The sequence below is a fragment of the Molossus molossus genome, unplaced genomic scaffold (genome assembly GCF_014108415.1).
Source record: "Molossus molossus isolate mMolMol1 unplaced genomic scaffold, mMolMol1.p scaffold_m16_p_22, whole genome shotgun sequence".
NCBI classification, from domain to species: domain Eukaryota; kingdom Metazoa; phylum Chordata; class Mammalia; order Chiroptera; family Molossidae; genus Molossus; species Molossus molossus.
In genome coordinates, this window is record NW_023425358.1 from 20,632,276 (window position 1) to 20,646,790 (window position 14,515).

The 14,515-nt window shown below is 53.0% G+C and overlaps 1 protein-coding gene across 2 annotated transcripts; it reads left to right on the forward strand.

The window, feature by feature from the left end:
- Positions 1 to 1,987: 1,987 nt before the first annotated feature.
- Positions 1,988 to 14,284, forward strand: GAL3ST1 (galactose-3-O-sulfotransferase 1). 2 transcript variants are annotated; one of them, XM_036277236.1, is made up of 3 exons: positions 1,988 to 2,127; positions 12,104 to 12,243; positions 13,042 to 14,284. In XM_036277236.1, exons 2-3 carry the CDS (start codon positions 12,113 to 12,115, stop codon positions 14,180 to 14,182), a joined length of 1,272 nt encoding a protein of 423 aa, XP_036133129.1. In that variant the 5' UTR covers positions 1,988 to 2,127; positions 12,104 to 12,112; the 3' UTR covers positions 14,183 to 14,284. The 2 variants fall into 2 exon arrangements, with proteins under 2 accessions (XP_036133129.1, XP_036133128.1); XM_036277235.1 differs by lacking the exon at positions 1,988 to 2,127 and having other exon boundaries at positions 12,113 to 12,243; positions 13,039 to 14,182.
- The last annotated feature ends 231 nt before the right edge of the window (positions 14,285 to 14,515 follow it).

A 14,515-nucleotide genomic window follows, 5' to 3' on the forward strand; every position in this document is an offset into this window, starting at 1 on the left:
GCGCTGAGGGGTCGGGAGGGGCCCGGGGTCCCGGGCGCCCATTGGCCGCAGTGCCGGGGGGGCTGGGCGAAGCTGACGGCTGCACCTGGCCGGAGCAGTGGGGCGTGGCGGCGTCGGGGGCGGGGCGGGAGCATGGCCCAGGCCCGGCGGAGCAGGGGGCTCCGGCGGGTACGCCCCGCCACCAAGTAAGCGCCCGGGCGGCGCGGCCCGGGCCCAACCATCAAGCCAAGCCCGAGGAGGACAGGGACAAGGTACGTCCTGGGGGCCCAGCACCCACCACCAGCTGGCACCCTGCCCCACCATCCCAACCTTCCAAATCAGGATTGCGTGTCAGACCTGACTCAGACCTGAGTGGTATGGGAGTACTACACTCTAGTTCTGGGGGCCAGGGAGGGTGCAGGTTGGTTTTCACCCTACCCTTGGTTTCTTCCCCAGGGTTCCCATTTCCAGGGTTTTCCCACTCACTGCACATTGGATGGGTGGGGCTGGAGCTGGGCTGGAGCTGGAAGTCCATTAATAATTAATCTTGGGCACAGTAGCCTGTGTTCTGGAGGAGAGGCAGGAATCTCCCCTCTTCCCACCAGCCCTCCCCCAGAAGGGGGGCTGTCAAAGCAGGGGCTGGGGACCAAGGTAAGAGATGGATTCCCTCTGCTTGGTGAAGGCCCTGTCCTGCACCACAGAGAGGGCAAGGCCACCAAGGAGAGGCTTGTGGGAATGAGACAAATCCTGGTATCCAGGAGGGATCCCCTAAGAAATCCAACACTTTCCCTGTTTCCTGGACCAGTGCCCAGGAAGGGGGACCAGCTTGGTGCCAAGCCAGCACTTTGGTAACAGCTCAGAGCAAGACTGTAGTCCCCTCCCAATGGGGACCCTCTCCCCACCTTCCTAGAACAGGAGAGGTGATGGATGCATACCTGTTGGCAGTAACCCACACCATGGGAGTGAGGGAGGGTGACAGTCCTGACACCTGATCTCCTGGGTTGCTGAGGTGACAGGTGCCATGGAAATCCACAGGACAGTCCAGTTGGGAGAATCCAACCTCTTCTTTACCAAGGGGGTGAACTGAGGCCCAGAGAGGGTAAGGCTGTAGGCAGGCCTGGGCCAGAACAGCCCCTATGCTGCTGCACTGTATCTTGCCCTGCAAAGGAGACATTGCTACTATCTCCATCATCCTGAGGGGAAGCTGAGGCTCCGGGAGATTCAGAGACTTGCCCAAGGCCACATAGTTCAAAGGTGGCTACAAATCACAGGAGTCTTGCCCCAGCCTGCATCTCAGGATCCCAGTCTGGCTTAAGACTTTTGTGCCTCTCTGGGGTCCGAGCCTCTTGGATCTGTCTAGGCTGCCTCAAACCCCCACCCCCTTGCCTTCCTAGCTCCCAGCTCTGCCTGACACTCAGGGGTGAGCAGGCTGCTCTGCTGGGAGCAAAGACAACAGAGCCCTGTTCCCAGCTGCCACCTCAGGCAGCTTTATTCCCTGCTTCTCTCTCAGGCAGATCCTTGACTGAAGGAAGCTCCCTGTGGACAAAAATGTCTGCCTGCTTCCCGCACATTTCCTTGTTCAATGAGCATGGGTCTGATGCTTGAGAGCTTGAGTCTGATGCCCTTGTGTCACCCAGCAAGGGAGGAGGGTGTCCCCTGTGGTCCCTCCCTCTCTTTGGGGTCTAAGGGATTGAGTGTGCCACCCAGGTGAGAGAGGTGATTAACTGGGAGAATGATGCAAAGATGGTAGAATTTCAGGTGTGGCAGCAGGCTCTTAAAGGGTTTCTTTTTTTAAAAAGTTTTCATTGATTTTTTTAGAGAGAAGGGAAGGGAGAGAGAGATAGAAACATCAAAATGAGAGATAGATACATCCATTGGCTGCCTCCTGCATGCCCCCTACTGGGGATCAAGCCCACAATCCCGGGCATGTGCCCTGACCGGGAATCCAACGGGGATCTCTCAGTCCGTGGGATGATGCTCAATCCACTGAGCCACACCAGCCAGGCTTGAAGGGTTTCTTGATTTGCTTTGACTAGGTGAGGAATATGGGCAAGCCCTTTTAGGAACCCTAGACTACTTCAGACAGGAAGGACAGGACAGAGCAGAGGTGCTCATGGGGAACTGTGTGGGGGCTGGTGGAATCACCAGGTGAGAAGTGATGGTTGGGAGGTAGTAGGGTCCCAGAGGATACCTTCTTTCCCTCTTGCTAGTTCCAAGGCAAAGATGAGATGTGGTTGGACGTCCCCTCCCAGTCTCACACATCATCCAGACTCAACTGAAACTTACACTGCCCACTCAACCCCATACTGAATCTGCCCCTTTTTTAGTCTCCCCCACTCAGGAACTAGCTCCACCCCAGCCAGTGACCCCAACAGGGATTCTTCCTTCCCGTCCTCCACATCCTATGCTGCCCGTGCTATGGTTTCAGTCCATTCTCAGCCTTCTTGATCCAGGTCATTTCACACCTTGACAGCCAGAACAGCCATTGTCAAGGCCTGCCTGCTTCTCCCACTCCTTCTCTACCCCTACAATTAAGTCTCTATCTAGTAGCCTAATGGGAATCCCATCTCCTCACTCCTCTGCTGAAGACCCTCCCAGGACCCCACATTGCTCACAGGACCCAGGCCAGATTCCTTAGCGTGCTTCCTGAGGCCCTACATGTCCTCCCTGCCCCTGCCCCTGCCCCCTTTCTGGCTGTGCCTCTAGTCTTCGCTGCCTACCCTACAACCTCTGACATGCACACATACTGGACACTCCAGCCAGGCTAAGCATTCGTTAGGTTCTCAGTTGTCCCGGACCTTTGCACATGCTTTTCTCCCTGCCTGGCTCATTCTAGGGTAACAGGTGCATAATTAATGCCAGCAGCTGTAACAGACAAGCCCAAAGTTTGAAAGGATTAACACACTGTCAGTTTAGTTGTCATTTTCATGAAATCTAATTGGGTGTTTGATGAGCTGTGATTCTGAGACCCAGGCTCCTCCTATTTCACAGCTCCTCCCATTTTAAAGCCCCTCTCATTTCCAGATCCTTAGATACCATATCTATTCATCCTGCACAGGGAAAAGACCACTGAGAAGGTCTGCCACTTAACTTCATCAGCTGTCATTATGCTCACAGTCCATTGGCAAGAATTTAGTCACCTGAGGGCACCAAACTACAAGGGAGGATGGGAAATGTAGTTTAACCATGTACCCAGGGAGGAAAGGGAATAGATTGCCTTTGGAAATTGGAAAACACAGCAGCTTCTACCACCAGAGCCTCCTACCGCAAGAAGCCTCCTTGACCATGGCCCTCCGACTTCCGAGGCTGACTTAGGTGTTCCGTCTGTGCTCCTGCAAGCCCTCTTATGTGCCCTCTATCACAGCCCCTGCAGCTATTGCTCCTCTCTCAGTCCTGAGCTCTGTGCACCTGGCATCATGAACCCCAGTGCTGGGTACAGTGCAGGCGTTCAGTAAATATCTATGGAACAGATCAATTTAAAACTCATTGTGGCCACAAAACAATGTCCACAATCTCTTGATATGTGAAAAAAATTTTTAAAAAGCAAGTTAAAAACAAAATAAGTTCCCCCAAAGAGAGCCCTCCTATATAGACAGAAAGAAATGTGAGGGGGCTTATGCTAAAGAATTAAGGGTGGTGACCTTGGGGATGGAGCTCTTTTCATTGTGTTCTTTATATTTTCCTGTAATTGTCCAAAAATCTTTTTTCAGTGAGCATGGATTGTTTTTGTAATTTAAAAAAAATTTTTTTTGGTGGGGGTGCAAACCAGCTACATGTCACTTTGAGAAGAGAACTCTCTGGCAGGGCTGGAGGTGCAGATTCTGCCATAAATACTCCCTACTCTGGAAAGCTTTGCTTCACTGGGCTCTTCTGAACTCCACCCATGAGCTCACCTCTTGTTCAAGAGCTTGAGCTCCACTCCCACTGGATGATTATTAACCCCATGTGACCCTGGGCTTGTCACTTCCCCCCTTGAGCCTCAGCTCCCTCCTCTATAAAGTTGGGGTGATAATGGACTTCTCTAGAGGATTGTGAGTGGTGCGTGGTGCATGGGAAGTTGGGACTTGACGCTGTTTGGTCCACAATCCATGCTCATAAATGACCATCCTGACTATTTGATGCCAGCTCTGCCTGGACTCACCCCACACATATGTCTTCAAGCTCACTAAGTCCAAAAAAGATAACTCTACCCCATGCCTGGACCCAATCCAGCCCTCAGATCGGGACCCTTGGCCTTCCTTGTGGCTATGTGAGCTCTGGTATTTCATGGGTGCTTGGGGATGGGGCAGTTGCTCCCAGGTTGGGTGGGGCTTTGGGGGAAAGAGTGATCATAACAAAGTGTCAGATGCTTGCTGCTCCCTGGGAGGGGCTGGCAGCAGCTCAACCTATTAATGTGCTCAGTGTGGGATAATGATTATTATTAATTGACGCTGACACTTGGGTATCTAGAGCCCTGTGCCTGGGCTATGGTGGGGGCTGTGGGCATCAGTGCTGAAGGAAGGATGTAGGGGGCTTTTCTGAACACCATTTGTCTGTGGGCAGCACAGAGAAAGAACAGACCTAAACCCAGTTAAGAATGGGGTGTGGGGGTCCTGGCCGGTGCAACTCAGTTGGTTGGAGTGTCCTCTCATGCACCAAAGGGTCTCTGGTTGATCCCCATTCAGGGCACATTCCCAGGTTGCTGGTTCCATCCCCCATCCCAGTCAGGGTGCATGTGGGAGGTGGCCGATTGATGTTTCTCTTTCTCTTCCCCCTCCTTTCTCTAAAAATCAATGAGCATGTCCTTGAACGAGGATTTTTTTTAAAAAGAATGGGATGTGAGAGATTCCAGCATCTGCGCTGAGCCTGAGGGCCCCTTGTGTCTAGAGCCAGGCCCCCCAAACTGCCTCTACCTGTTGAGACCTTGGGAAGGATCAGTAGCATCTCTGATTGGCCCAAATCCCTCAAAGGCTAGTGCAGAGTGACCCGTGCCACCATTGTCCACATAGGGGTGGAGGCAGGACAGTACAGGATGCTATACTGTACCTCTGATGAAGGACTTGGAGCTCAGAGAGGTGAAATCTCATCAGACCCATCTTCCCAGCCCTGGCCTTCAAGGAGGCCTTCTGGGATGATTTGCTCACTCTCTGGGCTCCTCGAAATTTTAGACAGACCTTTTTCTGGTCGTGTCTCAGCATCTTTGAGTCCTGGAGTTTGGACTCTGTTTGTCTGTCCTCTGCTGACTGTGTGACCTTGGACAGGTGAGTTCATCTTAGTCTCTTCACCTGGGGAGTGGGGTAACAGTGGTGCTTGATGCACAGGACAGTGTTAAATGAGATGTGGCTCAAGGAACAATTAGCCTTCCCACCCCAGTTGCCTCCTTGTCCCTCCTGTGGCCACTGAGCCTGTACCAGGCTCTCTGCAGGGCTCTGCGGCTGCTTGTGTCCTTGGCGCAAGGACACCAGGGACCTTGCTGAGCCCTTGGATGAAGAAGTTGCCGAGCTGCTGAGGTCCAGGGAAGGTCAGAGGCCACCCAGGGGGCAGAGGGTACACCTGCAGGGTACAGGGACATGCCACCTGCTGTCCCCAGGGAGGGAACTCATGAATATTCACACCCCTGGAGTGGGAGGGAGCCAGCCAGCATACTACTGGGTGTCATTGGAGCGTTCCTGTTTCCCAGTGACCGCAGAGGCAGCCTGGGAGTCAGATGTGGCTCAGGCAGGGAGAGGAAAGGGGTAGCCAGTCAAGGCCCGAGGTAAGTGTGTCTTCCTCTGGCCCCGCACAAAGGTCCCCCCAGGGAGCAGTACACTCTGGGAAAAAGAGCTATCTGGTGGTGATGCTCTAGGCCAGGAGGTTTACCACCCTCGCTTGGTTTCCCTGTGTGCAGGCTGTGGGGGATAAGTCCTGATTCTCCTTCGTTCCCTGGAGGGTATTAGTCCAGCCAAACTGGAGGATTACTGGGCCTGGCCTGGAGCTTGCCATTGGCACAGATGGAGGACAGTGTGGCTGGAGTAACCCAGAAGGGAAGGAATAGATGAGATGGGCTAGAGAAGGGGGATTGTTTGCTCTGAGTGCCTGGGACTGTCACTACCATAGGCAGAGGAAGGAGACCCAGGTTCTAGTCCTGTTTTTGCTGCTACTGCTGCTGTGCTGTGCTGTGTGACCTTGAGGATAGCCTTGCCCTCTCTGAGCTTCAGCCTTTCTGCTGCACTGTCTTCCAGACTGGAGGCTGTGAGGCTCAGGCCACACTGAGATTGTCTTCAGTGTCTCATGGCCTTAGACCTGGGGCTGTTGGTTGCCTGCAATCCTCCATCCTGGGCAAGTGGGCAGAGTCCTCCAAGGGGCCATGACTGGGATCCTGGGAGGTTAATAATACTGATGATAGTAACAATGGTGGCAGCCCATGCTCAGTGAGTGTCTGCTCTGTGCCACCCCTGGGATGGTCACTTTTCTTGTGGGATACAGAGGATTTGCATACCACCCTGTGATGAAGGGAGAGTTGGTATCATTTTAGAGGAGAAATTAAGGCCCAGAGAGGGGCACAGACCTGCCTAGGTCATACAGCAAGGAAACAGCAGAGCTGAGATTCAAACCCAGGACCCTGGCCCCAAGTGCTGGCACCGTGTGACTGACACATGTGGCTCTCACACATATGTTATCAGCCCTGGCCACATTCTGCCCTGAGAGTCATGAGGGTTCATTTATCACACATTCACCAGGTGCCAGGCTCAGAGAGCTCAGGGCTGAATCACCATCGGGCTTGCCTGCAGCTGGGCACAGAGGGGATCCCTTCTCCCACACACCTGGCTCTGTAAAGCAGGACTGGGCCCTGGTCAGTAGTGAGAATAATAATTAATATGTATTGATTTCTGCCTGTGTACATGCATTCTCTCATTGAAACCCCACAGCCCCAAAACTATTTCCCCGCCCCAGCCAGGCTCCTGGCTGCCAGCCAGCCCATCTCTGGGCCTCAGTCTACCCAGGGACCCTGCCTGTGATCACTAAGGGTGCTGTCTACCCTGATCTTGCTTTTGTGTGTCCATTGGACACAGGAGACTGAAGCTTGGAGAGGGTGAGCGATGTGCCAAGTTCACAGAGGCCAGACAGGAAGGGAACCACCAGCTTTGGATGCCTCAGGCTGCTGAGATAGGAGGGACCAGCCACCAGGACCCTCTGTGCTTCCCCACCCTTCACCCTGGCTGCCCTGGCCCAGCCCACAAAGGCCAGACCCTGCTGAGTTGCTGAGACAGAGGTCCACAGCCACACCTCGGCCTCCTGTGATGGAACTTCTGGCTGAACACACCCTTCTTTCCAAGGGCTTAGGGCTGGGCCTGGAACACACCAGGCAGGACTGCCATGGACAAAGCTGGGAGCTGTACATTGGAGGCTGGCAGACCTGGGTTTGAATTTCAGCCCTGAACCCTGCCTTGTTGAGTGACCCTGGGCAAGTCACATCACCTCTTGGAGCCTCAATTCTTCATCTGCAAAATGAAAGTCACAGTGGGGTCTGCCTCCCAGGATAGCTCAGTGGAGTCAGTGGAATATGCCCTAGAGAAGCCCCCCGCCCCCAAGCACCTGGCTCATACTAGGGGCTGAAAAGTGAAACCAGAAGGTGGGACAACCTAGGACCCAGCACAGTCTGAGGCAGCCCAAGTGGGAGAATGAATGAATGAATAGATGAAGCACTGATTGGAGTTGGGGAACATCCTGGGCGGGACCAGGCAGAGCCTGATTGACAGTTCTGGGAAGCTGGTCTGCCCCCTGCTGCCTGGCCTTCACCCAGAGCTTCTGCCATCAGTCTCTCAGAGTTCTAGAAAGTACCCTGGTGAGTGGGCTGCTTGGGTAGGGGTGGGCCCTGTGGATTTTCTGAGGGCAGGAATCCTAGCCTCTCCCCATTTAAAAGTCAGAGAAGCTGAGGCCCAAGGTCCCACTCAGGGTTTGGGCCTGAGTCTGAGGCTCTGGCCTGACCCAGGGCTCTGCCCTGTTTTCCCTTGAGCCCTCAGGGAACAGGAAGCCTGTGGGGGCACTTGAGACATGTTTTAAGTTTGTGCTTGTGGTCAGGGGAGCAGGGGGTGCGCAGCAGCCACTCCTTGTTCAGGGGGTCACATCCTGAGGGCAACAAAGACAGGCCCAGAGCAGGTCCCTTGGGGCTCAGGAGGGGAGCAGCTAACACTCTTTGATCAATAACCAAGTGTTAGTCATGTTGCCTGCCCTGTCTCAGGAAGAGCCAGTGAGGGGAGCTAACAGCTCCACATTTTTCAGATGAAAACTGAGGCTCCAAGGGGTTCCTGTGTTTCAATCACAGGACTGGGGTTTCCAGAGCCTGAGTTCGGCACCTCAACCTGAGGCCCCTCCATGACTGGACCATCCTAGTCAGCTTACCCCACCTCACAAGCTTTCTGATCTATTATTTAAATATATTAAATATGTTTTATTGCCTTTTTCTGTTTAAAAACGCCATCCATGCTTCTTTTAAAAATGCAGCCATTGCCTGGCTGGTTTGGCTCAGCGGTTAGAGCATCGGCCTGCAGTCCAGAGAGACCCTGGTTCGGTTCCCGCTAAGGGCACATATCACGGTTGCAGTTTGTCTCCGGCCCTGGTTGGGTCGTGCAGGTGGCAGCCACTCGACGTGTACCTTTCATGTTGATGTTTCTCTCTCTCTCTTCCTCTCTCTCTCTCCCACTCTATCTGAACAAAAAATTTAAAAAATGTCCTTGGGTGAGGATAAAAAAAAAATGCAGCCATTGCCCAGCCAGTGTGGCTCAGTGGTTGAGTGTTGACCCATGCACCAAGAGGCTGCCAGTTCAATTCCCAGTCAGAGCACATGCTCAGGTTGTGGGCCTGATCCCCAGTGGGAGGCATGCAGGAGGCGGCCAATCGATGTTCTCTCTCATCGATGTTTCTATCTCTCCCTCTCTCTTCCTCTCTCTCTAAAAATCAATAAAGAAAAAAAAATTTTTTTAAAGCAACCATTGCACCCCTGGCCGGGTGATTCAGTTGGTTTGAGTGTCATCCCGTATACCAAAAGATTTTGGGTTCTATTCCCAGTCAGGGCACATACCTAGGTTGTGGGTTCGATCCCTGGTTACAGCATGTACAGGAAGCAACCGATCGATGTTTCTCTCTTTTTTTTAATCCTCACCCGAGGATACTTTTTTCCATTTATCTGCAGACAGAGTGGTAGAGAGAGAAACATCGATGAGAGAGCAACACTTTGATTGGTTGCCTCCCACATGACCCCGACCAGGGCCAGGGATGGAACTACAACCGAGGTATGTTCCCTTGACAGGAATCAAACCCGCGACTCTTTGGTCCACGGGCTGATGCTCTAACTGCTGAGCCAAATCAGCCAGGGCCAATGTTTCTCTCTTACACTGATGTTTCTCTCTTTCTCTAAAATCAATAAAAACATATCCTCGGGTGAAGATTTTTTAAAATGCAACCATTGCAGAAGAGGGTACCACTGTTAAAATATAAAATACTGCCCTCCAGCCTTGGCCAGTTTGGCTCAGTGGTAGACTGTTGGCCTGAGGACCTGAGTTGAGGGTTCGATTCCAGCCAAAGGCACGTACCTCATTTCCGGTTCGTCCGGGTCGTGCGAGAGGCAACCAGTTGATGTGCTTCTCTCATGTCAATGTTTCTCCTTCTCTCCCTTTCTCTCCCTCTCTCTCGCTCCCACTCTATCTGAAGATAAATGGAAAAATATATATATCCTTGGGTGAGGATTAAAAAAATATATATATATATATTGCCCTTTCTCGGCCTAGATGTATATTTACTTATATATGTGGATTTGTGGGCATGATGTTTTGAAACTCTTTTTTCACATTAGTAGATCATGGTGTGTTTTTGAGCTAGTCCACTTAGCTTCTGCCTTGTTTTTTTAATGGGTACAAATTACTCCATTGGGAAATGGGTCATAGTTTGTGTAATGGTCCCTGCTGATGGACACTAAGGTTGTTTCTAATTTTTTTGTTTTTCTGACCACGCTGCCATAAACACCTTTCCATGTGTGACGTTGCCCAAGCGTTTTTATAAAGTATGGAATTCGGAGAGCTTGTAGTTTCCTCTTCGGATAGAACTGCCCTCCAGAAACTCTCCCACATTCTTGTCCACTCTCCACCCTATCCCCCTTGCCCAGCTGAGTGAACAAGGATTTGTCATTGTCATGAAGGAGGCCAAATTCCCTCTTGTGTAGTTTCTTCCTCTGCAGATCGCTTCTTTATGTCCTTTCCTGTGCAGAGAAATTTCTGGATGATGAGCAGAGAACTCAGGGACTGTTGTGGCTGGTGGGGTGGCCCTGGAGTGCCCCTTTTCCGGGAGGGGTTTGTGAGTCCCTTGAGTAACTTTTCCAAGGGGGAAGTATGTGGGGTTATCCTCCAGGTGGGTTATTTGGCCTCTGCCCCCAGGGGTAGTGGTGACGTGCCAATGTGTGTAGTTACAGGGCAGCATGCATGACCTCTTGTGTCCTCAGGGACCTAGGGCCCCGTGCCACATGTACCAGAACAGGAGTGGAAAGTTCTGTGCCTTGGCCTTGCAGCTAAGGGGAGGTGGGAAGGCCCCCTGAACCCCAGCTCCCTCCTGGACCCATTACAGCTTATTCCTCAGTCCCTTGCTAATAGAATTTCCACCCCATTCCAAAACCAAACCCCAAACCAGGACACCCATTTAAATTTTATTTTTAGATAAACATTGAATCATTTTTTTTTTTTTAATTCTCACCCAAGGCCACACAGCGACTGGTTGCCTCTTGCACAACCCTAACCAGGGTGGGATACTGAGTTACGTGCCCTTAACCGAAATCAAAACTTTGACTCTTGCCCTGGCTGGTTTGGCTCAGAGGTTAGAGCTCGGTCCTCAGACCAAAGAGTCGTGGGTTCAATTCCAGTCAAGGGCACGTACCTCAGTTTCACTTCAGTCCCCAGCCCTGGTTGGGGTCGTGCAGGAGGCAACCAATCAATGTGTCCCTCTCACATTGATGTTTCTGTCTCTCTCTCTCTCTCCCACTCTGTCTGCAGATAAATGGGAAAACATCCTTGGCTGAGGATTTTAAAAAATAATAATAAACTAAATACTGTGACTCTTTGGTCCACGGGCCAACGCTCCAACCACTGAACCAAACCAGCCAGGGCTTGAATAACTTTTAGCATAAGTATGCCCCATGCAATATTTGGGACATACTTATACTAAAAACAATTTTGTTCTTTAACTGAAATTCAAATTTACCTGGCAACCCTGCAGGCTGGGTGTGTGGGCAGAGGCTTGACTGACTAACTGAGCCCTCCCCTTCCTTACTCTGAGCCTCAGTTTTTCCATCTGCCTCCCCTACAGATCCAGGAGTCAGTGAAGAGATGAGGAGACTCAGCTTATCACTAGGCAGCGGGGGGAGGGTGCCACAGGAGGTGGGTGGGACTGGCTGGGCTTTTGAAAGGTGAGGGGGCCAGGAGGGATTCATGGCCTCTCCTTGTAGTCAGCCCTGGCCCCAGGCCTGGGGGATGGGCAATGGGACAAAGTCTTCTTTTCCTTCTTAGGAAACAATTTCATTCTGAAGCTGAAAATGATATAAAAAGAAAACTAATGTACATCCATGTACCCACCCCACCACTCAGCTTAAAAATTATTTTTTTTTTTTAGTCCTCACCCGAGGACATTTTTTGATATTTTGTTCAGATAGAGTGGGAGGGAGAGAGAGAGAGAGAGAAACATCGATGTGAAAGAGACACATCGAGTGGTCGCCACCCACACGACCCAACCAGGGCCGGGGACAAACTGCAACCGAGGTACATGCTCTTAGCGGGAACTGAACCCGGGTCTCTCCGGGCCGCAGGCCGATGCTCTAATCACTGAGCCAAACTGGCCAGGGCTCAGCTTAAAAATTAATACTGAACCAGGCAGTAGAAACTTCTCTCTGCTTCACTCTCCAACTTCTCTCTGCGTTAACTTCGCCACCTTCCTGTCTGCAACCCTGTTACTGTGTCACTCCAAGTGTTTGTCTTTCTGTCTGGACCTTGCGGGGGGCCACAGAGCTGGTGAAGGCAGGGCCCAATATCAAAGGCTCCCCTTCAACCCAGCCAGGGCTGGGGCGGCGGTTGGCACTCCCTGGGGCCAGCCTCCCGACGCTTGCCCTGCTCTGTGCCCCCCACAGGTGTCTGAGATGCCGCTGCCTCAGAAGAAGCGCTGGGAGTCCATGGCCAAGGGGCTGGTGCTGGGAGCACTCTTCACCAGCTTCCTGCTGCTGCTGTACTCGTATGCAGTACCCCCACTGCATGCTGGCCTGCCATCTACGTGAGTGGCCCTCCTGGGTGACCAAGGGGTGAGGTAGGGGTGAAGGGGTACCCTGCACCACACTATGTTGAGAAGAAATTCCACTAAGGGCAGAACTCACTGTATAACCCTGGGTCTCAGTGTCCTCATCTGTGAAGTGGGTATAATAACAGAGAATGCCTTACGCAGCATGAGAATCAGATAATACCATCTGTGTACAGGGCTTGGATTATCATCATCTGAGGCTCCAACGGGGCTGGGAGGTAGGAGTGACTTGTCCAAGACCACTCAGCTGGCATAGGGCCTGGATTCAAACTGGGATCTATTTGCCTCCAAGCCTGGCTCCTAACCTTGAGGCTATCGCACCTCCCCATGGGGCTGCTCAGCCCAGGCCTGGCACAAACCATACCCTTAGTTGGGTAGTATTAAGTTGAACTAGAGGAAATTACTGATAATTAACCATTTTTGGCCTACAGAATTTCATGTGGTTCAACCTAATGCCAATTTATGATAAATGTATGAGGATGCAGTAGCCACAAATGACACAAGACCCAGCATGCTCGTCTCACTTTGACCTCACACCAACACCACGAATAGAGTATGTTATATTCCCCACTTCATACGTGAGGAATGTGGGGCCAGAGAGGCCAAACCACTGGCCCAGGCATTGCAGCCTGGATGAAGGCCCGTCTGGTCCCCACACTGGCTCCCCCACCACTGCTATCCCCAACAACCCAGCTAGACACCAGGGCCTGAGGTTCTGACACGTGGGGGCCCCAACAACCCCTGAGGCTCTCCCCACCACTCTGTGCCCAGCAGGACCCCGGACGGCACAGCATCCTGCTCTCCAGCCCTTGGTGAGCCAGAGACGGTGATCCCTGCCAACAGCTCTTCTGGAGGGTGCCAGCCACGTCGTGACATTGTGTTCATGAAGACACACAAGACGGCCAGTAGCACGCTGCTCAACATCCTGTTCCGCTTCGGCCAGAAGCACAGGCTCAAGTTCGCCTTCCCCAATGGCCGCAACGACTTCGACTACCCAGCCTTCTTCGCCCGCAGCCTGGTGCAGGACTACCGGCCCGGGGCTTGCTTCAACATCATCTGTAACCACATGCGCTTCCACTATGAAGAGGTCCGGGGCCTCGTGCCACCCAACACCACCTTCATCACCGTGCTCCGAGACCCCGCCCGCCTCTTTGAGTCCTCCTTCCACTACTTCGGCTCAGTGGTGCCCTTTACCTGGAAGCTCTCTAGCCGAGACAAGCTGACCGAGTTCCTGCAAGACCCCGACCGCTACTACGACCCCAATGGCTACAACGCCCACTACCTCCGCAACCTGCTCTTCTTCGACCTGGGCTATGACAGCGGCCTGGACCCCAACAGCCCGCAGGTGCAGGAGCACATCCTGGAGGTGGAGCGCCGCTTCCACCTGGTGCTCCTGCAGGAGTACTTCGACGAGTCACTGGTGCTACTCAAGGACCTGCTGTGCTGGGAGCTGGAGGATGTGCTCTACTTCAAGCTCAACGCCCGCCGTGCCTCGGCTGTGCCCCGCCTATCGGGTGAACTGTACCAGCGTGCCACAGCCTGGAATGTGCTGGATGCCCGCCTCTACCGCCACTTCAATGCCAGCTTCTGGCGCAAGGTGGAAGCGTTCGGGCGGGAGCGCATGGCCCACGAGGTGGCTGCCCTGCGACGTGCCAATGAGCGTATGCGGCGCATCTGCATTGATGGGGGCCATGCTGTGGATGCTACTGCCATCCAGGACTCGGCCATGCAGCCCTGGCAACCACTGGGTGCCAAGTCAATCCTGGGCTACAACCTCAAGAAGAGCATTGGGCAGCGGCACGCACAGCTCTGTCGTCGCATGCTCACGCCCGAGATCCAGTACCTGATGGACCTCGGCGTCAACCTGTGGATCACCAAGCTCTGGAAGCTCATTCGAGACTTTCTGCAGTGGTGACATGCTGCCCACCCAGTGGCCCCCCCTGCCTGCCCACTTGATGAGGAGGGGCTGGGCAGGGACCTGCTGGTCTTCCCCAATCCCCTCCTGGTGCCACCTCAGTGTTCGGGGTAAGGTGGGGCTGCTGTGGGGATGCAGCCAGCCAGGTCTGGGCCCACAGCATACAGAGAGGGCTTGAGATCAGTATTTGACTAATTATACCTTTTTTAAAATTAAATTCCATTTTCTGTTCTACTTCCTGCCTCCCCTTAAAGGGGAGACCACAGAAGTAAAGGCATTTGATGTTGTGTTTTTGTTAATCAGCCTCAGTGGTGGTGACTGGTGGGGACTGGG

What these genes read in the sequence shown, in the direction of transcription:
- GAL3ST1 (XM_036277235.1), top strand. Translation starts at nt 12,113, where the DNA reads ATGCCGCTGCCTCAGAAGAAGCGCTGGGAGTCCATGGCCAAGGGGCTG. An exon ending in CATGCTGGCCTGCCATCTAC is followed by an intron (nt 12,244 to 13,038) that starts GTGAGTGGCCCT and finishes CTCTGTGCCCAG; the next exon opens with CAGGACCCCGGACGGCACAG.